Genomic DNA, 24,604 nt, shown 5'->3' with positions numbered 1-24,604 from the left:
CGCACTCTATCTATGAAATGAGTGTCATTTCCATCTCAGTCCACGTCATCGTCAACCCACCCTTGCCTTTACCTTATCTCCATCTATCCATCTATCCATCTCACCTCATTTCACAATCCCACATAATAAAATCCTCCTCTTTGTCCGCGCATCAGCAATGGCCACGCTGCTGAGGAAGGTCTGAGAATCAGTCTCCTATCGTTCCTGTTCCACCGCCGACTCTGCCACCCATCCACCCTCACTCACTCATTTAACTTCTTCACCTATTACAACGACGTTATCATATTCATCGCTGGGATCCCTCTATGAAGAAGAGAAGATTACAATGGTATTTGGGTCACACCTGATTATGTAAAGTTTAGTTGTAGTGAGAAATAGTTGAACTTTACCATGGTAGAAATAGTTGAACTTTACCATGGTTAAGTCAGATTTTCACCTCTCTTCTGTATTGATCACTCCAGATACTGAATCTGCCAAACATCAAGAAGGCAGCTTAAAGATGCCATCCACACTGTCTTATTTGACATGAATGTTCCTGCTATTTGTGCTGTCAATCAGGTAGATCATTGTATTTATAGATATTGTCTAGTAATTACTGTTCTTAAAAGAAACAACCAAAAGAGAAAGAGCAACAAAGCAAAAAAAAAAAACACAAGGAACTTGATTGTTAAATGAAGCTGCACAAATCCCTTTTATTTGCTGGTAATAGTCGTCCAAACCACATCCAGAAATAAAACCAATTACTTGATTGAAAACCATAAATCACGAGTGAAGGACATCATAATTAAATGAACTTATATACCAATTTTTTTTATGCACATTCAGCCCATGTGCCAAATCATCCATATTCAATAACACGTTCAAAATTAACTAGTAGCAACAATATTAAGTAATAAAATCAAAACTTGTTTAGTCTCAAAACGACCTGCAAAGCTCAATAACCTCAGTATCTCCTACCAGCACCACCCAGGTGACCAAAAACTGGGGGAGCAATCATAGTTTGTGGTTCAACTTCAAGAAGACCAGGAATATCAGCCATGCCAAGAGCAGAAAGCATGTCAAGAGTCTCCTTGTCAACCTTAATTTCGTCGGTCTTAATAGCTGACTCATCAGGAACAAAGTCCATGCGACGCTCGCGCTCTTCTTCTTGAAGCTTAAGTGAGATGCCACGAACTGGACCCTTCTGAATGCGCTTCATCAAGTGGGTTGAGAAGCCAGCAATCTTGTTACGAAGGCGCTTCGTAGGAATGAGAGTAACCTCTGCAACAATCTTCTTGTTGGTGTGGAAGTCCAAGGTCATGCGAGAGTAGTACTTCTCAATGACCTGACGCGAAGACTTCTTCACTGTCTTGGTGCGAACACGACCCATCTCAGATAATTTAGCTGTTCCTGCAAAGGGAAGAGGAAGAAGAAATGAATCTAGAAACTAGAATGATTCTTGGTTTCACCTCAGAAGTAGGGGAAACGCAAAAACCTCTAGTTGTAGGGAAGAAGAAAATTCAATCAGCAAAAACAAGTTTGCGAAATGAAAAATCAGAGTCTATTGAAGCATTGTAGAAGACAAGGATAAATGAAGGCTTGTGTAGAGACCTAAGAACCAAGCAGATAGGTTGTTAAAAGACCATCAAAGTGTTTCCACATCTTTCACAACTTCAAAAAGTAAATTTGGTCCATTCTGTGATGTATAATGCCCAGATAAACCTACTGGTTCATTTTGGACATGACAAAGTGACAACAGCATATAAAAAGAACTTTTTTTACATTTTCTGAGTAACCAATCAAACAATGAAGAGAAGAACGTACCTTGGTAAAGAATCAGGACGCCTGAGAGAGGCTGCACCTAAGACTCAAAAGAAGAAACAAAACCCAGCGCCAACAGCTTGGAATATAAACCTCCGGACGGGTAAGGGCCTTAATCTTATTTTAGGGTTTTTAACCTTTCAGTAATTTTTTATGGGCCCATGATCTCTATGTACGTATACAGTTGAATCCGTCTATCTTTTTTCTTTTTATACAAGTAAGCTTTTGTTTTGCTAAAATTGCAATCAAGTCCTTGAATTGGAGCAAAACAAGTGATTGGAGGCTTCTTGAATTGGAGCAAAATTTTCATCCAATGTCCAATCCATTTGTATGAAAGAAAATTCATTTTTGTCTTCCTGCCTTTTTCATCTCAACTACAGCTAGTATCTAGATCTAATAGTTGAACTTTTCATGGGAATGTGATAAATTATACATGTATGAAAATATTATATAGTGGATCAATAAACTTTAAATCACTTCTGATTCTAAACTCTTAAAAAAAAAAAAAAACTCTTTTATGTTCAACTATTTTAACTTATAGCAGATTTACGTAGGGTCTTTTTGTTATTTTGCAAGAATTTATACGTACACTGTAGAAAGGAGCAAATTGATGGAGAAAAAAAATTAATTAGTAATGGTATGTATTAAGCACAAATCATGTCCAACAAATAGCGGGTAAGTTGAAATGAAATTGGCAAATAATAGTTTTGTTGTTCCAACTTTGACATGCAAATAGTAGAGACGACACACAAATCTAATTTTCTCCTTCAGGATCGGGAGAGATGAAGTTGTATGTTAGGCAAGGAGGTTTTCAGGATATAGAATCTATGTAGTAGTAGTAGTGGCAGTTCACAACTTCACATCACCAACTAATACACACGTCAAAGCTCGGTACGTGTGCTAAGAAGATACCACACCCCCATTAGCATTGCAAACCCATTCTCACACAGCACTATTCTCCCAACTATTACCAGTAGCATTCCAATCTCTACCACATTTCTTCAAGTACAAAGAAAAGCATGGCTGACGAACCTCATGTATCAAAATACTGTACTCTTCACAAGGTTAAAAGTGGGAATATAATATATAAATCAACAATTGGAATAAATGGAATTCACTTCCAGGCTTTCACAACAACAAGGATAAAAACATTAGGAACCCGGCCGTGGCCATTAGCAGCATCGATGGATTACATATTAGCTGACTACCACTAGCATTCTCTGATGTTGATGGAGGTAATGCAGGGCATGCAAGCCCTTCTTTCCCTTCATGGCACTCACTAGCAAAAAGACCCGGAGGATATTTCCCATAAAGATTAATGTAGCTGAACATAGTTGAAGCACAATCGGTTGTCAAGTCATTGATCTGTTCCACATAAGGACAAGCAAATTCCTTGAACGCAGAACAACAACTTTCAGGTGGATACTTGGGTCCTTTGCATTGGCTTGTGATAATTGTGTAGTTCAGAAACTCAAAGTTAACTGGGCAAGCTGCAGATAAAGAAACAAAATAGTATGTCAAGTTTAATATCCTTTCATAGTTAAACAACAGAGCCCACAAAAAACCTTTGCTTTCCATCTAACATCTACAAAGCTCCAAGAGATCTTTCGATGGAATCAACTTTTTCTAACGTTGCTGTTTGACAATATTTGAATTATGTGGTGCACAGGGCTTAAGGCGATGAAATAAACTTCTGGAATCTTCAATAAGCCGAGCAAAAACGCAAAAATTAACATAGCTATGCAGTTAACAAATGGGTATCGAATTATGTGACGGATAGTATTAAGGGAAGGAAACATGTACAAGATCATCTAATTCTAGCAAAGGTCTGATTATTTAACATTTGCCACAAATGATTTGCAAATCTTGAGTCTCATCTAGCTCTTGGAAAATAAATGATAGGACTAAATATGCACAAGTTTAGGGTGTCGTTTAGTAAAGAACAACATTATTACGCACTCGGAAAATTTCCCTTACAAGAACAGGAGACATCGTGAAAGAAAAATAAAATAGCACCCAACATCAATTGAATGATAACACTGAATATGGTTAACTTACAGAAGAACATACCGTTTGACTGTTTTCGAGCTTGGAAAACAGAAAACAAGCAGGCAATAAATGGGTTGATGAATGATATTTAGCTCTGCTAGTTGCTCCAATAATAAGATGTTTTTAAAATGTAAGATGAACCAAGAAAACAGTTTGATAGCATCTTTGTCGTTACAACGTAGAGCATCTATGTTGATGATAAACACCTTAATCAGCAAATTTCATATTTTCAGTTTGATGGAAATCGTTTATTGTTTTGGTAAAATGTCAATGAAAGTTTCGTAATGTTTATGGTTTTAATTAAAACAGAATGGCAAAAGCAAGAAAACAATTTCTCCACCAGAGCTTCCGGAAAATTAAGACAAGATAAAAAGTCCCCGTCAGTCCCTTCCTCCCCCTGATGAAGATATTAGCATAAGCAGAATTTCATCATCTGAGATTACGGCTAAATCATTTGTGTGGCACATCAACCAAACTCATTTATCTCCATTAAAATGGTGCAATATTAAAAAGGGAGAAGATCTCAAATGGACTAACACCAAGAAAAGAAAATCTCAAAGCATCAGATCTGGTAGCAAATGATTTATCTGATTCTAAACCCTATCACCGAACCTTTCTTTTTCGAAAATTAAAAAAAATAAATAAATGGAGATAGAAGGTAAAAAAGAACCTTTCTTGGTCTGAAGGAGGTTCCTTCCTGTGGAAATGAAAGAGTCGAAGACACCATCTGCATTCAGATCATCAATTATTAGAAGGTGAATGATGGATTCAGAAGCTGGAGACCCTGTAAAATCTTTTGATAAATACCTGAAATTGAAGTGGAAGCAGAGACACCCAACAAAAGGAAGAAAAGTGCAAACCAAAAGAACAACTTTTCTCTCCCCATCAAGTACTTCTGTTTTTTTGGTTTTTGCTGTGGGCTAATAAAAGGAAAGCAAGCAGATCTGCCTCCTTTCTGGGGCAGAGCAATATAGAATGGACTATTAGAAAATCAAGGCTTCTTTATGCTTTGCAGCTTCTGTTTCTCTTCTGGGTATTCAAGCAACAGAAAAGCCAAAGCTTCAAGCTTTGAAATTTGGAATTGAATAATATATAAAATAAAGAAAGACAAAGAAGAAAAGAGAAAAGAAGGCGGTGTGTTGGTTTGCTTATGATTCAAAATGGGTTACAGCTAAAAACGCGAAAACTGGGCTCCTACTCCAACTGTGACTGTCCAAACATAAGTTTTTGATGATTTTAAGACTGTCTGACCACTGTTTTGTTTTACCAGCTACTAGCTGATAACTGATGAGATCAACTTTTTCAACGAAAGTTATGGAGCAAGATAGTATATTAGAAAACGAAGCGGCAGCAAAAGAGGAAAAGGGAATTTTCCTTTCTTTTTAGTTTTTAATTTGTTCAATCTATACCTTCTCAATTTTCGTCCAAAAAATATCTAACTCATGTGTAAAACTATAAACTATTTTATACACAGATGCCTGCAGTTGTCATTGCCTTCAGAAGTCTAACTAAACAACAACAATAGTTGGCCAAAATAATCAATAGCCTGGCAGTAAAATGAGTTGAATTTTAAACCTGAAAATTTTCGAGGCATTTTTACATTTTTTTTCTCTAAAATCTTACATGGAGAGTTAAAAATAGAGATATAGTAGAACTCACAGGGAGATAGGATTGGTAGCTCAATTAGCTTTCAATGAATTTTGATTAGACTCAATTTTATAGGATTGATTTTTACTTTTAAATTTAAATTTTTATTGAATAATATTAAAAAAAAATTAAAGTCAAGTTAAGTTTAAAGTGTAAGTAAATTCAATCTGATCCGATTTAATATTATATAAAAATTATTTTTTAATTTTTTATTTATATATATATTTATATAATTATATTTAAAAAATAATATTTTATTAATTTTAAATCAAATTGAATTGGGTATAATTTATACAATATCAAATCGAATCGAATTTAAATATAATAAAAAAATAAAAAAATTTAGATTCAAATTTTATAAATATAAAATCGAATCGAATTTGAGAAGAATAAAAATCATCTCGACCCAACTTATTGTCGACCCTATACAAAGGCGAGCATAATTTATTTGCGCCAACCTTTACATTAATATGTATATGATTGGATTGCATTTATATCAGTTTTGGCATAATAACTCCAGGACCTTAACCTTCTACCATATGGTGAGGTTGCTATTATTAATTACTAACCTAAATGCTTGGTCAGCTTTCCAGACAGAACCAGCCATGCAAAACGAAAAACCAAGGAATATCGACCCACCATTCTTTTTTTCTTTTTTTAATTTCATTTAATTTGAACATCTAAAGGATTATTAATTTTTTGATTTAAAATTATTGAAGATTGAAAATTCAGTATTCCACTTCTAGATCACATAGACATCGGCAATGATTATCAAACTCATTCACTATTTTACAACTATATCAATCATTATCATCAAAGAATGAATGAAATTACCCTTTCCTTTCCATAAGCTTATCATAACAAACAGATATTCTCAAGATCTTTTGGCCGTTTTGGTACGGCGGTTATACTTAGACGCGTGAACAAAATAAAGTCAGCTCAACTCTCTTTGTTATTGGCCTGCATGCATTCTCCCAATATATATACTCCCTTGATTTGAAAGTGTTGTCTTTGATTTTTTCTACTAGTATGAAAAAGCTAGCACGGTGGCAAGAAGACTCGAAAGAAAAACAATGGTCAAGAGATGGCCTCCGCCAACCGCAAAAAGGCTATATATGGCCACAACTCCCTAAAGATAACATTATCAGGGAAGACTCGGGTCGGCTGTCCTGATCAAGAATCTTTATTTTCCACTTTCTCCTCATGAAATCATCAATGCTCGCATAATCTTAAGCAGCAACTGGGCAAATGGTTTCGGCCAGGGCCAAAGGGTTCTAACTAAGAACCCCCTGAAAACTGCTTAGGTTCTGCGATGGGTTGGCTAATATCCAGTCTTATCAGATCAATGTTTGGATCGCTTCTGGGGCTCTAGGTGGATGCTTTATGAACCCATAATTGCCTGCAAACGGATAAAATCCTCTCAGCTCCATCAGGTGACCTAGACTCTATATATACCTATATATAGCACTTGAAGGAAATCCAAGTTTAGCTCTAACTAGCTCCATCAGGTGAAAAAGACAGATGAAAGGCGCACGGTTGTTGATCGCAACCCACAAATGAAACTTAATATATCAGGAAGTTGTGCCTCTAACTAGCAAGGACCTCTTGCACTAGTAGATAAATTAGATGCATATTGACTCTAATCCAGCAGTCATAAGGCGTGAGCAAAGCCATTCCCTCCGACGTTATAGATTGTATTGCCTGTATATTGAGGGGAATCTTGGACATTTTCCTTTTATCTAAAGCATCTATAGATATAGTGGATGATGTTTTCAGGTCTTGGATGTCACTCTCCGTCTCAGATAGTGAAGTGGGTCATGAGAAAAGGAAAATGTATGTGTTTTAAGTGCCCTTATTTGACCTTGTGTCATGGTGGCTTCCATGGAACTCCAGTTAGGATTCAAAATTTCATTCACTATGCTCAGTGTTTACATTAAGTAGGACATAGCTATTATATTCATTCGAACATAATGAGATAAAAACAAAAACATTACTCATTGTAAGACTATATTTCACTTTTTTTTTTCTCCACACTGTTTCAAAGATAGGTTTTGGAAAAATCCTTATAGTTCAACTGTAACTTCAGTCATGTGGGAGGTGTTAAAAGGAGACGAAGAAGGCAAAAAAAAAGAGTCCATCCCCCATGCTTCGTCCACGAGCCACGAACAAAGATGGGCTCAGATGACGTTCTTTGTCTGCATCGACATCCTATAGCTCCACTTTGTCTGCAAGCTCAATCTCCAAACATTCAACAGAATAATCTTCGTTGCTGCAACAAGTATGCCAACAATCGTCACTCCTCGCGTGAAGAAAACAATGACTTGAAAAGAATTGATATACACCAACATGACAAATCGGCATTTGAAACTCTAAAGCATGGCTAGAGGCTAGAGCTAATATTTCATAAGCCTGTAACAATTTTCTTTTCCATAAACAGATTAGCTGATGGTTGCCTTTCTCAAATAGAAAGTTAGGCTTTGAATTCCTTTTCATTTGGTGTGAAATCATCAAGCAATGGCTTCACTTATTACTTACCCCCCCCCCCCCCCCTTCTTCTGCTGCCCTTATCACATTGACAGAGTACTAAAACACATGAAACCTCCTAAACACCAGAATAGGATCATGTTCAAGATTGCAACACTGTGGAATATACTATTTTATAGAGAATGGAACTTACACGACATTTAGATGCACGTATATTTTCCAGCAACGCTGCAATCTCAAGTTGCTTCATTACTGTAGGATGCAGAACCTGTAACATGAAACTTTTGTCAATGATTGTGATCATTTAAATCAGTCTTCAAACCTCTAATTTATGTAAAGCAATTTCCATGAGCCATACTCGCTTAGTTTTGTCAAGGTCAAACTTGACAGATTTGATTCGGTCCAGAGATTCCATAAGCATTTTCTCCTTTTCTGCGGGAATTCCAGCAGGTTTGTTGCTAAGTTCCTCAAATGCTTTCTCTAGTTTCTGAAGACGCTCTAAACATGGAAGGACATGGTTTTCTTCATTAACAGCTTCTGGTGCTGTTGAATTTGAATGGCTCTTCGTGTTGGATTCCATCAATCATATTCGAAGGATGAATATTGTTTGGCCTTCTCCAAAATTCAAATTGAACAGTGCGAATAAAGGCAACCAGTCTAACCAATAAACCTATTAGCATTTTTTCCACAGAATAAATATTCCTTCTCCCCACCTTTTCCTTGACAGTGTCTAACCAACGGATGACTGAAATTCCTCAAATTTGATTCAATTTGGAAAACAAGTCCAAAGAATAGGGAATTATAACAAAAAATCCATCAAGTACAGGGTAAATTATCCACATCGTATGTGAAACCAGATAGTAAACAAGAAACACAGTCCATGCACCATCAAACAAACGATATAGCAAAGGTAAATTTAAAGTATCCTCCTCTAAGAAGAGAAACTGATTACTGTGATAAAATAGCATTTTCAAATACCTTCCGAATAATAAGAAGATGTTCTTTGATGAGATTGGCAATCCACATAACTACAATTAGGCAACTGATCTGGGGAATATAGCAGTCCTAGGTCACTTTCTATAGTTTTCTCAACCAGAGGGAAACTATCATCACAACTATAGTAAGCATTTGGATCTGACACCCCCACCTGCATAAATCACAATCATTTTTATTAAAAAGGCACAGAAACACACATTAGTTACCACATAAAACAGAATTCTCTGCTTTTGCAACTCACTTCCTCATGAACTGGTGCCAGACAAGGAAATACAGAGCTTCTTTTTCCAATTGGAGAACACTGGTCATCAATATCTGATCCAGACTCTGCTGTTGACGTTTCACTAGCCCTTCCCTGACAAACATAGTATGTGTTAAAACACGTGCAGAGAAGATATAATCACAGAACAGTAATGTCCTCAATGATCATGAGACTAAATACTTGCCTTTAGTGGCCGTGTTTTAACATGGGAGTCATATTTATGCTGGTCATTAGATACTCTGGTGATCTGCCTCACAAATGTTGCTTCTGCATTATGTGCAAGCTATCAATGGAACCATATGTTAATCTACGGACAAAAGTTGAGTGAAACCTAAAATCATGTCTAACAAACATTCCATGCTTGAGAGGAAGAAACAGCATATTACATAAACAGAACTAAGTTCATTAAAGGGATGGTTACCTTCATTATCTTCAGGATCATTCCATGGACCTTTATTGGATCTAAGACACCCTCCCTCCACAGAGCAAGTGCATGACCCTCCTAAGAAATCAGGCAACTGACTAAAAGAGGTGAAGGAAAAGCAAGGACTTAGGAGGGATCATAGGTTGAATTCTCTTGTAGGTAAGAATGTACAAATAATTAACAGACCTAGAGTCAATGATTTCGAGTAGCCTACCGAGAGATTTGGTCTCCAAACCTGCAAATTATAAAAAAAAAAACTGAACTAGGGAGCAGGAGAAGGGGAATGGAAAGAAGAAAGCCTAAAGCCATATCCTTTACATTTATCTTTCCAATTGTCCTTGCATCAAGAAATTTCTGAGCAACCGGCCAAAGCATCTTTTTGAATCCAGGACCAGCATTGACTATGTACATTCCGTGTAACGTCTGTAAAGCCATACAAAAAAGAATTACATAACAAATAGAAACAGAAAGTAAAAACATGATTCGATTGGATCAGATACCTAGGGGTAATAACCGTTGTCTAATTTAGTCATGGCAGCCAAAAGATTTGCAGCAGTCCTGCTAAAATTCTTCATGCCCTACGTTCAAAATCAACATTTAATTACCGATTATAATTCTACCATTAGGCTGCTGTAAATGAAACAAAAAAAGGGGCATCAATAGAGGAAGAAAATTTTTCAATTTCCCATAGTAAATATGACTGGCCCTATTGCACACTCCATTAGTGCCTCTGCTTAAGTCATTAATGAAATGGGGCCATAGCAAATGTAAAGTTAAAATGCAGCTTTTGTATTCAGTTCTAGTGCTAGACCTTATATCTAAAAGAAAACTTTCGAGTAGATTGACAATGCAGAATTTTTCTAAAAGCTACAAGGCTAGCAAAGTTCTGCCATAATGCTATCTATAATGTTGTCAAATCTTCTATTTGTTAAAGGATGTCAAAGATAAGAGCTAAATACCAATCCTTGTACATCCAATATAGTAGTTGTTGAGCAGATTTGTTGCTTTGCCGCAATTGAACAAGCAGGGAATTTCTCCAAAAGAGCTCTCTCAAACTCTTGGACATGGTACTTCAAATATTGATCTATGGTGGTGATACGCAGAAGCCTACTTGGATGGGCTTTTCCTAGCCGCTCAATATAAACAGGTCTCCCTTCCTTGTCAACTCCATGGTACGCTTGGGGATAGTATTGCAATACTTCTTCCAGCTCTTCAAACTCGAAATCCTAAGTATTGATTGACGACAAAAGGTTTAAACTTCTATGATAAAAACACAAAATCTAAGGCGCCAGAAAACTCTTTGGCCCCGTCAAATATGATGCAAGACATTCATTTGTGGTTTTATTTGTTAAGTCTTCTCCAGTAAAGCATTCCAAATTTAATAAACATTATAGACTGGATTCTAGAAAGAACAAAGTTTACATTTCTCACCTCCAAAATGGTGTCTGTTCCGAACTCTCTCCTCCATTTAAGCATTTCTTCCCACATCTGGATTGTTTTTCCAATGTTAAACTCTCTAGCTTTCAAGAACCTACACGTTAAAAGTAGTAGTACTTCTTAGCATACTTGAGTTGATCAGGTATAATGTGAAACATTCAACAAACAGAACTGTGGAATTTGGCAGCTTAAGCTTAATAAAGGCTTACACCCTTGTGTCTGAAAAGCACCAACCGACCTCAACAAAGTATGATAATCGTCATGCTTACGAGGCAACAAATCCTTATGAACAAGTTTTTGACGCAATTCATGAGCCGCAGTCTCCTCTTTTGCATCCCTGACATCCTCAATGGATACAGCAGGAAACCGGTAATCTATTTTCGTCTTCCCTCTTTTCTTAAGAGAATGAGTAAACTTGTTGGATGCATTTATGGCCTTCTTTTTCAGATTTCCAATTTTGGATCTCCTTCTCTCATACTCAGAGTTGTCAAAATCAAACCTTCTGTCTCTGCTTTCATCATTTGCTCCAATTTCAACCACCCGTTCCCAATATTGACAAAACCAAAATAAATTATAAATTAAACAGGACAGAAATGCATTCTTGAACTAGCAAACATATAGTAGTAGTAGTAGTAGTAGTGTTAACTAATATACCTGACATTTCAGCGCAATTTAAAAGGAAAAGCTTTGTTCTTTGAAGCTAGTAGTATTGTTCAATGGAATGAAAAAAAAAAAAAAAAAACCCATCATGCTCTGCTTCTGCACACTGTGAAAAAGAAATAGAAAACAGAAAATAGAAACTAATGAATTGAAATGAATCATTTGGCATTAAGAAGCAATAACTATAAAGCAGCAGAATTTATGGAAAAAAAGTAAAATGTAGAGTTGAAATATGACAAAGAAATATGAGGGGATGATCAGATCTGGACAAAAATGAACAAGCTTTGCTCTCAGTTATCAATGAAAGCTTAAGGACTTGCGGACTAATTTTCTTCATGTCTCCTTACTCAAAATGTTTTATTTATTAATTATTAAAATGAAATAATTACTCTGGAAATTGGGGATTAATGGTAGTATTAGTTCAACTAGCTTATGTCAGCACGCCAATACTTTTATTTATTTATTTATTTTTATATACAAATCTACAATTATATATTTGAATATTTACCAAAAAATAATTAAATAATTGTTATCCTAAGTGGCGGCTAATATGGAATGGGGGTGACGGTTACTTACTGACTTTTAAGGAGTAAAGTCGTTTTCTCACTCAGATTCTAGTAATACTAGTATTATTTATTTATTTATTTAAGCATATAAATATTTAACTTTGCTTATATTATACTTATAATCGGAGTAACACTACTGAAATTAAAATATGGTCCGAAATTCCATATTTGATTAAATCAATTAAAGAATTTTTTTTATAAGAAAAAATTTAAAGATAGATAAATTAATTAATTTTTTAAATTAAAATAAAATATATTATATTTAATAATTTAAAATATATGATTATAAATTATGCATTCAAAATGATTTCAATAAATATTTACATACAAAATTTAAATTTAAAATTTTTTTATCAAAAAAAATAAATTTAATTTAATCGATTGAATTAATTATTTATTAAAAATTAAAGATCATAATTTTTTGTTGCCTTGACTCTAAATTAAGGTAATTTTTAATTTTATATTTATATATATATATAGATGATTATGATTTAGTTACGATAGATGATGATGGATGATACGACTAGACGAAGTGAAGAAGCGAGGAAGAGAGTAGTCAAGGAGTGAATGTTAAATGTATTAGTACTTAAATTTTAATTTTTTTTATAAGCTTTTATTAATAAATATTTTATCAATTTAAAAAATTTATAAATAAAAATTTAATAAATTCAAAATTTTCAATTAAATTAATGATTTATTTTGACTTTTATGAATTGATTTTCTTACTCTTAAATTATTTTTGATAAAAAATAGTACATATTAGCTTAGGTCAGCATGATCTCTCTTTCTTTGGCAAAATTACAATGGTGGCAGTGGCTTGGGCTCTACCCTTGCACGAGGCCAGAGAGTAAGATCTCCAGAATCCATCTCTATCTCATGACTTGGCTTTTTCTGCTTGTGGTTGCGCATCCATGACTCCACCTGTCAGCCATCCCCTGACTAAGTCTAAACTACACATCACTGTTTTTCAATCCTAGGACCAGGTCTTGGAAACATCATTCAATGCTACTAGTTAGTATCCTTTTCCATAGAAACGGAACTGTTAAATCTTAAATACTACTACTGCTACAATTTAGACAGTTCTACTTTATCATCAGCAGTAGCAGCACCCAGCAGCCCTGCAAAATCACAAATGCAAAACACATGAAAAATCCTCGCTAGAAACGCCAACCCCACCTGTACCATGCACCTGAATCCACCATCATCACATTCAATTTCTGATCAAACATTTTTACTACAAATATTTATATAAACCACAAAAATGAATCCATGAAAATCCATCATTCTAGCTATTTTTTATCTTTATTTGGAATAAATGTGACTGTTGATGAAGTAGTTCTTACTAGTACTCCTAAGTTAACCAACGAGTTTGAAACAGGTCCATCCAAGACACATTAATAAAGCATGTTTTCGCGTATCTATGAGGATGGTCCCATGCTATCCACCACTCTTAAAAAAAAAAAGTACTGGTTGGTAATTGTGACTTTTAAGTCAAATTCTTTCATTATCTAATTATTGTTATTCAACTTTGATTTTGACTAACATCCAGTAAAAAAGTTAGCTTAAAGAGGAAGGTTTAATGTGGTCAATGATTTTGGACCATTCTTATTGCATCAACACATGCACAATATTGTTCAAGCCAAGCTCCACAAATCAATCAGGTTGTTTGAAAAATTAACCAAAGGAAGCTAAAGCTCAACTTTCGTTATGATTGCATTTGAGTGGTCACAAACTCCGCAAGCATGCCACTACATTTTCTACCCCAATTCGTGCAATATATATTAAACATTAAAATAACATTAAAATTATCACATGTAGAATTGAGACATAACACGATCATATTATTTTTAAAAAAATCTCAAAATAATACGAAGACTTTATTTCTTAAACATTTTAAAATTCTTCAATAAAATAATCTATCCAATAAAATTCATATTTTTAATCTAGCTGATAATACATCTTTATATATCCAAATACAAATCATATAAAACACAAAACTGCCTCTTAAAATCTCATTGACCAACATATTCTCCGATGATTAAGTAATCTTACCCATTTCATCTTCTAGTTTCATATAAAACTAATCAAACTTATCACTTAATCATCTGTAAAGAAAAAGTAAAAGGAAAATGAGCAAACCACAGTTCAGTAAGTATAGGCTCACACACCTTACCAGATCAAGTATCGTTTTCTTATACATCATATAAATCATTCAAAACATTCATCAAATCATAATATCAAAATATTTCAAGATCATCGTTTTGTCAAATATTTCATAAATTCATAAATCAATATCAAAATATGTCACTTTATAAATTATTGTAAAATATGCTATTATTCAAATATCATAATCAAACCAAATCATGGATTAATCATTAAAAATCATCATAAGTCATCATAATCATAAATCATCATTATCAATCGTTTATCGTTAGCTACGGTCATTGCTATAACCCGTGACATTGGTCATATCGATAATTTCATCCTTATGATCATTGCTAACTATTATAACCCGTTAGCCAAGGCCTTACGCTAACTACTATTACCCGTTAGCAGGATCGTATAATCATGTCTTTGCTAACTACTATTATCTGTTAATCAGGGTCGTAGAACTAGTTCTGGTGTCGATGATCCTACTTCCTAGAGATATAAAAAAACGTAACCCTCACAAATCATTCTTTAATCATAAATCATTTTCTCATTTCATTCATAAGCATGATCCATCATTTATATAGAAAAACACAAAATAATCATATGCTTGATCCTATTTTCATACATCGAAAATAAAGAAATAAAACATTCTTTCATTTAGAAACACACATATATATATATTCATAGATTCAAAAATAAGCAAAGTGTGTGAGATTCTACTTACCTCCATTCGATTTCACCACTTAGTTTTTCTCCTAAAATAATTAATGGCCTATCCAAGATCATTTCAACAGATCAGAATTTAATCAACCCTTTTTTAGACCATTTATACAAAAATCAACTAAGTTACACAAGGGTTAATTTAACTAATTAATACTGGCAGCTTGACCTATTTTCATTAAAATAGTCATATCTCAATATATCCAAATCAAAATTATGATCTCTTTAATGCGTTAAAAACTAGACTTGATAAACTTTCTAACCATATATGGCACACCTTGTAATTCCTTGTAGATTAGTTATAACAATTTTTGAAATCCATGTCATATACTATTGTCAAACAGACTGTATACCTTTTAATAAAAATTATATATTTATTCACAGGAAACTCCAAATCCAATTCCGCTTATTTCATTGGAAAGTAGACTCAATAAGCTTTCCAAACATATATGGCTTAATATGTAAATCCTTGTATACAAATTAAAAAGAATTTCGTAATTCAACCCTGATGTTGTTATCTTACAACCTGCATATCCTTAAGTTAAAATTAGACAACTCTTCATAGAAAACTCGGATTTAACTTTCGTTTATTTCATTAGAAACTATATTCAACATGCTTTCCAATGATATATAATAATCACAGCAATAATCTATCCATTAATACAAAATTCTATTTTAATTCATTATTACAGATCATAATATCTCATCTAAAAATAGAATTTATCCTTCAATATCTAAAAATTCAAATCCTTATTTTCAGCCTTCAAACTCCATTCAATAATCATCAATAAATTTTAAAAACATGAAATAAATAAAGCCTAGTAATTTACTCAAATAGATCATGAAGATTAATGAAAGATTTTATGATTTTTCTTGGTTTTACTCTCAAAACTTCAACTCCAAATAATAGCAATCAACTTGATATTTCTTTTTAAATAAAAAGAAGGTATGTACTCATCTTTAAGGGATTAACTTGATTGTAGCCTCTGATTATGAATCTCTAACTTGATTTTTCATATTCTCTGACCCTAAGAAAGATGATGAAGAAGAACTCTATTTTTTTTTTATTTCACGATAGTTAAGTTTTTTTTATTTAATATTTCAGTCTTTTTTTTTATTAAATAATATCTTAATAAACTGATGGACTTTAATATTAATCTAACCCAATTATTATTTAGACTAAAGTATTACAGAAATGTATGCTTTTTCTTAATGACACTTTTATTTTAGTTTTTCAAGTTAATTACAATAAAAAGTGAGCATGTAATTTGTAACTTAGATTCTTTTAGTATTATCTAGTAAGTTAACCCATCCTAAGTTTAGTTTGTCTAGCTAGGTAGGTTAATGAATTTGAATAGCTAAGTAGAAATGATCAAATAAAGAGGAAATTAATCCAAGTAACTAGAAAGAGACAGAGAGAGTGATATTTTGGCAGGTAGAGTCCAAAGTTGGAATTATGCTTTTGGGCTGAGGCAGAGATAGGGTGAATTGATTCTGATCTGATGTCTCGAGGTGCAAACAAGAAACAAAAAAAAAAAAAAAAAAAACCCAAGGGCTGGCTGGTTGTGGAGGGAGCATCGATAGTCGACAGGGAAGTCACTCTCAAGAAGACAAAGACCTGACGCCCCAAACTTCCATTGCCAAAACCAAGAAAGTTGTACAGTTAATAGTCCCTGTCAGTCAAGCCATCAATACCTGCATGCCTTCTCTGCTATCATGTTTACAAACTGAAAACTAACTACTGAAAAGAATGAATATTGAATGAAGAAGAGTAGTATTGTCTTCTCCATCTTCTCTTTTAGCATGTATAAGTTAACTTTTTGGTCTGGCTGCAATTAAGGGAAAGGACTGTATTTTATCTGTATGTATGTCAACATGTTGTCTTAAGGAGTAATGTTGGCGATGGCTGAAGACATTCCGATCGAGAAAGCGACAAATGCAAAGATCCTTCTATCTCTCTCTTTTCTCTCATTGGATTAAAAAGCCTTTTTTTTTTTCACTCACACACTGACACACTCTCTATGTACAAGTACATAGGGAGACTTTTTTCATCCACTTACTATGTGGAGTAATAAATTGTTGCAAAATAATTGAATTGGAAATCCGTAAATGAAAGTGATTCTTTTGTCTGTGACTATCGATCTGTTTCCGTGCCTGGTAGCTGTAACTGTAAACAAAGGTCTTCATTCTCACATACCTTAATTTTCAATAAAAGATAACTAATAAAAAAAATTCATAGCTTTGATTATTCTTGATTATTCCAGGAGGCAAAATCAATTGAGAACAACTCTCAAACTAAAGAAATTAAGGTCGTAATGGGTGTGACAATTGTGTTATAGTCCAAGAAATGTTGCATTCTTTTATGAGGAAGAAAGGGAAAATGGGGCAAATGGCCATCAAGTTGGATCTTGAGAAGGCTTATGACCGTTTGTAATGGAGCTTTATGAGGAAAGTCCTAACTTTCTTTAATATTCCCCAACCTCTTATAACTCTTATTATGAGCTGTATTTCCTCCTCAACTATTTCGATTATGTTGAATGGAGGTTTGCTCAAAAAACTGGCGCCTTCTAGAGTTTTAAGACAAGGGAGCCGTTTATCCCCCCACTTGTATATAATGTGCATGGAATTTTTGGGCTTTCACATTCTTGAATCATGTGATGAGAAGAAATGGATGGCTAGTAAAACTTCCAGAAATGGTCCAACTCTCTCGCACATTTTATTTGCGGATGATGTCATATTATTTGGTAGGGCGGATAGTAAGACTCCAGGGGCTATGAGAGAGGTGCTGACAAATTTTTGCACGGAATCGAGGCAAAGCATTAACCTTGAAAAATCGTGGGTCTACTTTTCACCAAACACTAACCAGGATCAAAGGCATATCATTGGCACTGTATTGGGAATCAAAGAAACAAATAATCCTGGGAAGTATTTGGGATTTCCTCTAAATAAGAGCAGAGTTACCAAATGGGATTACTCTTTCATAGTGGAAAAGATCCGAAGGAAGTTAGCTGGGTGGAAAGTGAACCTCCTCTCAACTGCAGGACGGCTGACCTTGATTAAATCGGTTACCGAATCCATTCCCACGTATTTTATGCAATGTCGAAAGCTCCCAGCTAGCATTTGCAATGAGTTGGATCGTACCAACAAAAACTTTCTTTGGGGTGACATGGAACAAAGGAAAAGAGTACACCTCTTAATTTGGAGTGTAGTTACTTTAAGCAAACATGAGGGTGGTTTAGGGTTGAAAGAGGCTAGGGTTTAGAGCCAAGCACAACTAACAAAACTTGCTTGGAGATTCATGCATCAAAGCGAATCTCTATGGGTTCAAACGTTGAAAGCAAAATACTTAAACCAGAGAAGCCAAGGGATAGATCCAGCTACAGCATCAGTGACTTTGGAAAGCTATGAAATGGTCTGGGCCTATTGTAGAAAAAGGGCTTGGTTGGATCGTATGAGATGGGACCTTTACGAGGTTTTGGCATGATAATTGGACCGGGATTGGTAGCATTAGGTCCATGATCCAAGGACCATTAAACAAGCATGATAGCAATGTGGACGTTAGACAAGTTCTGACTAGTCTACAGTGCCAACATGACGCCACCATCTCGTTCATCCTCCCTCAAATGGTTATGGAGACCATTAGAGCAATGCCAATGCAACTTTGTGGTCAGGAGACTGATTTCTCCTGTAGGACAGCCTCTGATACAGACTCGTTCACCCTTAAATCTGCTTACAAACTTGTGAAAGGAGACTCAAAAAAACCAACTAATGTCAAATGGGCATGGTTTTGGAAACTCAAATTCCTTCCGAAACTCAAAATTTTCATTTGGGAATGTATGTACGAAATTTTGCCTACTAAAACGTTCTTAAGGAAAAGAGGCTTGAATATACAAGAAGAATGTGTGTGGTGCAACTGTGAACCAGAGGATATCCAGCACCTCTTCAAGGACTGTCAAATGTGTCAAAAGTTAATGGGTGAATTAACAAGATGTCTTAAATCTCCATTCTCCCCAAATCAGTTTTAAGGAGTGGATCAAAAGAAATGTTAATTGCAAGAACAGATCAAGCCTTCATGGTATCCCATGGGGCCTGATGTTCATGCACATTTTGTGGGAGATCTTGCTTGAAAGGAACCATCGTGTCTTTAAGGGTCAGAGAGTTGAGGATAACATCGTTCGAAGAGCGAACGAAAGAGTGGCCGAATACTTTGCCATGAACCAAAAACCTATAAGAGCAAACATGTCTTCTTTTATTCCTATTCGTTGGAATCCACCTGATGCAGGCTGGTACAAACTCAATACAGATGGTTCATCGATGGGAAACCCAGGCAAAGCTGGAGCTGGAGCTGTCATCCGTAACCATGAAGGAAAATGGGTCGTTGGGTCATCTAGATTTATTGGAGTTGCCACGAACATTCTTGCTGAGCTGTGGGCTCTAAGGGATGGACTGTTGTTGGCTCAACATCTCAATATTAAGAAACTTGATATTGACCTGGATGCTTCTGTTATCATTTCTATGATTAAAAGTCAATCTCCTCCTAATCCACTTCTACTGCCATTGATCTCTGATTGCCAGAATCTTATAGATGCCTTTAACCAACAGCGGATGAAACATGTTTTCAGGGAAGGCAATAGATGTGATGATGCTCTCGCGTGTTTTGGAAGTAGAACCTTATGTAATAGTATGATGTGTAATGAGGTCTGTTATATTAAGTTTCAAGAACCTCCCTCTTTTGTTCATTCACTGCTGCAGGAGGATGTAGCTGACTTTGTCGTGTTTCGTATTATTTATTAAGTTATGATAGTTCCGTCTTCACACCCAAAAAAAAAAAAAAAAAAAGAAATTAAGGAATTAGACAAAATTGATGTTTGTGTGATACTTACGATAGTGCAATATAGGTTCAATTTGTGCGAATTAAACAACATTAAATTAATTTTTTTGTACCGACACCGCATCCAACCCACGGTCTTTTTTAGATGACAAGATAATATACCTCAAGTCAAAATTACTTGGTTATTATTTTAAGTGAAGAAGTTAATTACTTCTATATATGATTCCATGCATATGCATGCCTCCCCTTATTTTCTCTCTCATAAAGCTGTTGGTTGCATCCATCGTGCATGTGGCTGTTAGCATTATACTAGCTGGTCTAGTTGAGAAATTAAATTAGAATAGAATTGAAGATGCAGATGGAGAAGGAGAAATTCATATCAGGGAATGAAAATGAATCCCCGCCCCGGTGGTGCCGCCTTGGAGAAGGAAACGGGCTACAGAAATGGCAACACATAATGATATTACACAATTCAAGCAAAATGAGGAGATACATGCAAACACCATGAGAGGTGTTGGAGGTGTCAGTCATACCAATTGCTGAGGGCTGAGGACTGAGCACTGAGGACTGAGGGTCGCCCGTTCGGCCATTTCTTAATGCTGGGTGGTTTTTTTTTTTTTTTTTCTTTTATGCCTACAAGGTAAAATTTATAGCATAGAACTTTAACCCTCACTTACTCCTTCCTCCTTATAGTCCGTCATTTTCAGTCTCCGCTCCTTCAACTTCAATTCAACTCGAGTTTTTCACTATTACGACCAAATTTTTGCAACTGGTCACACCAATTAAGTTAATAAATTTATTCAAAAAAAAAAAAAACAAAAACAAAAACAAAACAAAAGAAAGATATCTGCAGATCACTCACTTAGGTTACAGGCCGAACAAAACCCAATCCAGCCCTACCATTGGGCCTTAATTGGAAAATCAATCCCAATTCTTAAGCCTGCCTCGGAACGCTCAGGAGTAAGAAGTAATGTAACTTTGATCCAGGCTGGGGGATGGGGGTGGGGGTAACAAAATTTCTATGTCCATGATCCATCCCAAAAGATTCAAACCGCGCCAGCTTAAGCCAATGCTTGGTGTTAACAGACAGTTCTTGACGAAGACCTTATTTACCCCTCTGCTTCAGCACTTTTAACTGGTTGTGCTTGTGCCCTTCCGATTTCTATCAATTCTCCCTGATTATCAACATAGTAAAGTTTCTTTCACTTTTGCTTATGTTACTTAACCCATTAACCCAAAAAAAAAAAAAAAATACACCTCGTCCATAAATTATGCCATCCCACAACCAATTACTGTTTGAGAACTTAAGAGGGTTTAGGATCACGAAAAATCTAACCCTTCAGGTTTAGGCCATAAATTCAATTGCAATAGCAAACACGTCAATTTAGCATAAATATTGTTTCATCTATATAACCAGCTTTTAGAGGACCTGTTTCAGTTTATAAATAACCCTTTCAAATCCACAGAAACAACAACAAACTTCTCAAAGGTGTTTTCTCTAATATCCAGACAATGTTATTTCTATTATTTACTAATATAGCGATCAAACATGACATCGTGGCAGACCCTTAATTCATTGCATATTTCTGGGTCCACGAGCGGGCAGTGCTCTCATATTTAGCTCTATCAGTCTTGTACATGTGAGCAATCTCAGGCACCAGAGGGTCATCGGGATTTGGGTCTGTAAGAAGTGAGCATATTGACAGAAGAACCTACAAAACAGACAGTTACAGCTAATTAAAAGGTTATGCATGTGAGAATATAATAATATTCAAGGGCTTTGTTAGGATTGGAATTATGTTAATCAATGATGAACATGGTGTCCATCTATGATTCATGCAGATTACATAATGGGAATTATATTAAGTGTATTACCTTGGATATGGTAAGGGCAGGGCTCCACTGCTCCTTGAGAATGTCAAGACAGATGCTTCCATTGCTGTTGATGTTAGGATGGAAAACCTTTGTACGGAAAGAAACCTTTACAGAAGATAATTACTACAATCAGGTAAAATAGAATCCTAAGAATCACCTACTTTTGCATATAATAGAATATATATATATATATATATATATATATATATCTCACAAGGAAATACCATAAATTCAGCTTAAGATAGAAAAAGTATAACTTCTGCCAAAATAAGCAGACATGGCAGGTAATAGACTACATTTTTAAGTAACAAGAGCACAGGCACATAGAAGACAGCAACAAATTCCAACAAAGAAAAAAAAAAAAGCTAGCTAATACATGTTCAAGACATTCGTTTAAACTCTTAATTAAACCAATGTTACAAAAATATGGACTATTTTAGCATACTAAAAAGAAATCCACTCCCCTTTATAATCAGAAGCAGTGTTCTTTTTTCTCTGTATTCTCTGTTTGTTAAAGCTGCTATCTCAGAAAAGATTTAAATCTCTTTCATGTGATAATAACACAAAATCTAGCTTTAGCCCAACCACCAACCATCCAAACCAAATGATACTGATGTTTCAATTATATATAAAATAAAACAGATCTGATTAGCAAGAGAAGAAGAGAAACATTTCCAAGCATTCCATGACATGTGCACAAGAGATTTCTTGATAGGCAGTCAATCAGACACATAATAGTTGGATGAAATACATGCTTTTTTTTTTTTTTTACCTTAGGTGGCTTGAACGGATAGTCTGGGGGGAAGTGAATGGCCACAAGGAAGACTCCTCCAGCAAAAGGACTGTCTGATGGGCCCATGATTGTTGCTTGCCAGTGGAACATATCATCAGCAACGGGGCCTGTATACATGCAGTATTATTTTAAAGAAACAATTAAATTATTTTTCATGAAAAGGTGCAATCTGACCATGTTCTCTATTCCATATATTGGCCATTCTAAGGGGTTTTTGGAAATATTAATCAAAACCCTGTCAGTATCTAAACACAATAACCAGTTGTCCCGTTCATGGCAAAAACAGATTACAGCTAACAACTTGTGGTATTACTACTTGCCACTAAAGACTTACACCATCTTGAATTACCAACACCAAGAGATTCAGTTAAACAATCAACAACAATATATAATGGATGAAGCAGAAAATAATCATATAGATCGTAGGAACATGAATCACTAGGTTTAATTAATTCCACCAAATTCATAATTGACTTAAAAGTAAAGAAATTTAATGAATAAAGGAAACAAACCGGCACTGCATGAAGCAGGAGGGTCCTTCTGCAGATCCTTCAACTCCTTGTTAATCCGCTTTGAAGCCATTCAAAAACTCTCTAAAGTCTTCAACAAACAATTGGATGATAACTGCATTAAAATCATATATGAAAAAATGCAATAATAAAGAATCTAAATTAATAGTAACCCAACTATCCTTTTCCATTAATAAATTATTTTAATAGTCAACCGTGGAACAACAAATATTACAAAATTTTTAATTTTATATAAGAAAAACTCAAAGGTCTAAAATTTTGATGGATTCAACATAGTATAATACTACAATTTATTTATGTGGAGCGGAGCTAAGTGACTCTATTAAGAGCAATTAATGATCTTTTTCCAGATTTTCTAGGCAAGCAAACAAAGGCATGGACAACATATATTATCAACATAAAAAAAAAAAAAAAAAACAGAGATTAAATTAATAACATATATTTGTATTTTATTTTAAAAATTAAAAAAAAAAAAGAGAAAGAGAGATGAAAACACCGATCCATCACCAAAAACATAATCGGATTAAAAAAATAGGGGATAAAATCATATTCTTGGGAATCAAAAGCGAAGCAAATAGTAGTAAATCAAAATGTAAAAAATCTAAAATAAGAATAAAAAAGAAAAGAATTTGGTGTAAAAATTGAATCGGAAAAAGAAAAATCGATGAAAAAGGAGAAAAGAGAGGTACCTGAAGGGGTGGAAATGAGTGGATTAGGGTATGAAGCTAAAGAAGAAAATATTTGTGAAGTAAAAAAATTCGGGGCTTTGGATTTGATATTTATTATGATTTATAGAGAGAGAGAGAGAGAGAGGCGTTGGTGGCAGTGATTCTCTGCCACGCGGCCCTCTTTAGTATTTACTTGCCGCCTTCTTATTCGCTCTTGTTTTTCTAATTTCCAAAGGTGTCGGACGGCCTGATCCGGGTGGTATCGAGTCCAATCCAAACATGTTATCAGCACTTTACGCGTTTATATTGGAGCGCAACTCAATCCAAATGTCGAGTCTAAGTAAATCCAGATAACTAAAGGATAAAGCCCAATTCTTTCAGGTCGACCCAAATAGATATATTCTTTAAAAAATTATATTTTTAATATTTTATTAATTTTAAAATACGAATAATTTAACATATATATTTTAATATTTATAATATAATATTTCATATATATATATATATAAAATAGCAAACTAGAGCTGTTGATGAGTATTTAGCTAGTAAATTAAAAACTTAATATTGGGAGTTTGAGTAGGCCAAAAGAGGTGGTGCATGTATATATATATATAACCTTGAGTTATGTGTTCCGGAAAAGAGATAAAGGAGAGTAAATAAGCCTTTACCCCCCTTCCCCTACATCCTCTATAGTAACTATTATCCAATACA

General features: G+C 34.7%; 3 protein-coding genes and 1 pseudogene across 6 annotated transcripts; all 4 read right to left on the bottom strand.

Moving 5' to 3' along the window:
* Positions 1 to 483: 483 nt before the first annotated feature.
* Positions 484 to 1,920, bottom strand: LOC111275526 (small ribosomal subunit protein eS17x-like). 2 transcript variants are annotated; one of them, XM_089754865.1, is made up of 3 exons: positions 1,804 to 1,920; positions 926 to 1,389; positions 484 to 535 (listed from the first exon to the last, which is right to left on the bottom strand). In XM_089754865.1, exon 2 carries the CDS (start codon positions 1,367 to 1,369, stop codon positions 944 to 946), a length of 426 nt encoding a protein of 141 aa, XP_089610991.1. In that variant the 5' UTR covers positions 1,370 to 1,389; positions 1,804 to 1,920; the 3' UTR covers positions 484 to 535; positions 926 to 943. The 2 variants fall into 2 exon arrangements, with proteins under 2 accessions (XP_089610991.1, XP_022716608.1); XM_022860873.2 differs by lacking the exon at positions 484 to 535 and having other exon boundaries at positions 775 to 1,389.
* A 508-nt stretch (positions 1,921 to 2,428) lies between these two features.
* LOC111275524 (GPI-anchored protein LLG1-like) lies at positions 2,429 to 5,286 on the bottom strand. Its single transcript, XM_022860872.2, has 3 exons — positions 4,657 to 5,286; positions 4,520 to 4,576; positions 2,429 to 3,290 (listed from the first exon to the last, which is right to left on the bottom strand). Exons 1-3 carry the CDS (start codon positions 4,733 to 4,735, stop codon positions 2,929 to 2,931), a joined length of 498 nt encoding a protein of 165 aa, XP_022716607.1. The 5' UTR covers positions 4,736 to 5,286; the 3' UTR covers positions 2,429 to 2,928.
* Positions 5,287 to 7,598: 2,312 nt separating this feature from the next.
* LOC111275527 (phosphatidylinositol/phosphatidylcholine transfer protein SFH13-like) lies at positions 7,599 to 13,192 on the bottom strand (annotated as a pseudogene). The gene is made up of 14 exons (XR_016333615.1): positions 13,154 to 13,192; positions 11,338 to 11,705; positions 11,094 to 11,193; positions 10,622 to 10,888; positions 10,163 to 10,240; positions 9,979 to 10,085; positions 9,849 to 9,896; positions 9,660 to 9,760; positions 9,423 to 9,521; positions 9,218 to 9,331; positions 8,959 to 9,127; positions 8,339 to 8,725; positions 8,174 to 8,248; positions 7,599 to 7,765 (listed from the first exon to the last, which is right to left on the bottom strand). The product of XR_016333615.1 is annotated as a phosphatidylinositol/phosphatidylcholine transfer protein SFH13-like (transcript).
* Positions 13,193 to 21,410: 8,218 nt separating this feature from the next.
* Positions 21,411 to 24,051, bottom strand: LOC111275528 (ubiquitin-conjugating enzyme E2 28-like). 2 transcript variants are annotated; one of them, XM_022860875.2, is made up of 5 exons: positions 23,915 to 24,051; positions 23,208 to 23,319; positions 22,675 to 22,802; positions 21,903 to 22,007; positions 21,411 to 21,739 (listed from the first exon to the last, which is right to left on the bottom strand). In XM_022860875.2, exons 2-5 carry the CDS (start codon positions 23,275 to 23,277, stop codon positions 21,596 to 21,598), a joined length of 447 nt encoding a protein of 148 aa, XP_022716610.1. In that variant the 5' UTR covers positions 23,278 to 23,319; positions 23,915 to 24,051; the 3' UTR covers positions 21,411 to 21,595. The 2 variants fall into 2 exon arrangements, with proteins under 2 accessions (XP_022716610.1, XP_022716611.1); XM_022860876.2 differs by having other exon boundaries at positions 23,208 to 23,295; positions 23,915 to 23,986.
* Positions 24,052 to 24,604: the final 553 nt, after the last annotated feature.

This window comes from Durio zibethinus, chromosome 25 (assembly GCF_047325235.1).
Source record: "Durio zibethinus cultivar Kanyao isolate XHJ-2024 chromosome 25, ASM4732523v1, whole genome shotgun sequence".
Lineage (NCBI taxonomy): Eukaryota > Viridiplantae > Streptophyta > Magnoliopsida > Malvales > Malvaceae > Durio > Durio zibethinus.
The sequence above is the reverse complement of the archived record's forward strand: the minus strand, read 5'-3'. Positions and strand labels throughout refer to the sequence as shown.

Coding starts and splice junctions, on each gene's coding strand:
- LOC111275526 (XM_089754865.1), bottom strand. CDS start 1,369: ATGGGTCGTGTTCGCACCAAGACAGTGAAGAAGTCTTCGCGTCAGGTC.
- LOC111275528 (XM_022860875.2), bottom strand. CDS start 23,277: ATGGCTTCAAAGCGGATTAACAAGGAGTTGAAGGATCTGCAGAAGGAC. Junction 22,803..23,207: donor TCCTGCTTCATGCAGTGCCG/GTTTGTTTCCTT, acceptor GCATGTATACAG/GCCCCGTTGCTGATGATATG. Junction 21,740..21,902: donor CTGCCCTTACCATATCCAAG/GTAATACACTTA, acceptor TCTGTTTTGTAG/GTTCTTCTGTCAATATGCTC.
- LOC111275524 (XM_022860872.2), bottom strand. CDS start 4,735: ATGGGGAGAGAAAAGTTGTTCTTTTGGTTTGCACTTTTCTTCCTTTTG. Junction 4,577..4,656: donor TGCTTCCACTTCAATTTCAG/GTATTTATCAAA, acceptor ATCTGAATGCAG/ATGGTGTCTTCGACTCTTTC. Junction 3,291..4,519: donor CCTCCTTCAGACCAAGAAAG/GTTCTTTTTTAC, acceptor CTTTATCTGCAG/CTTGCCCAGTTAACTTTGAG.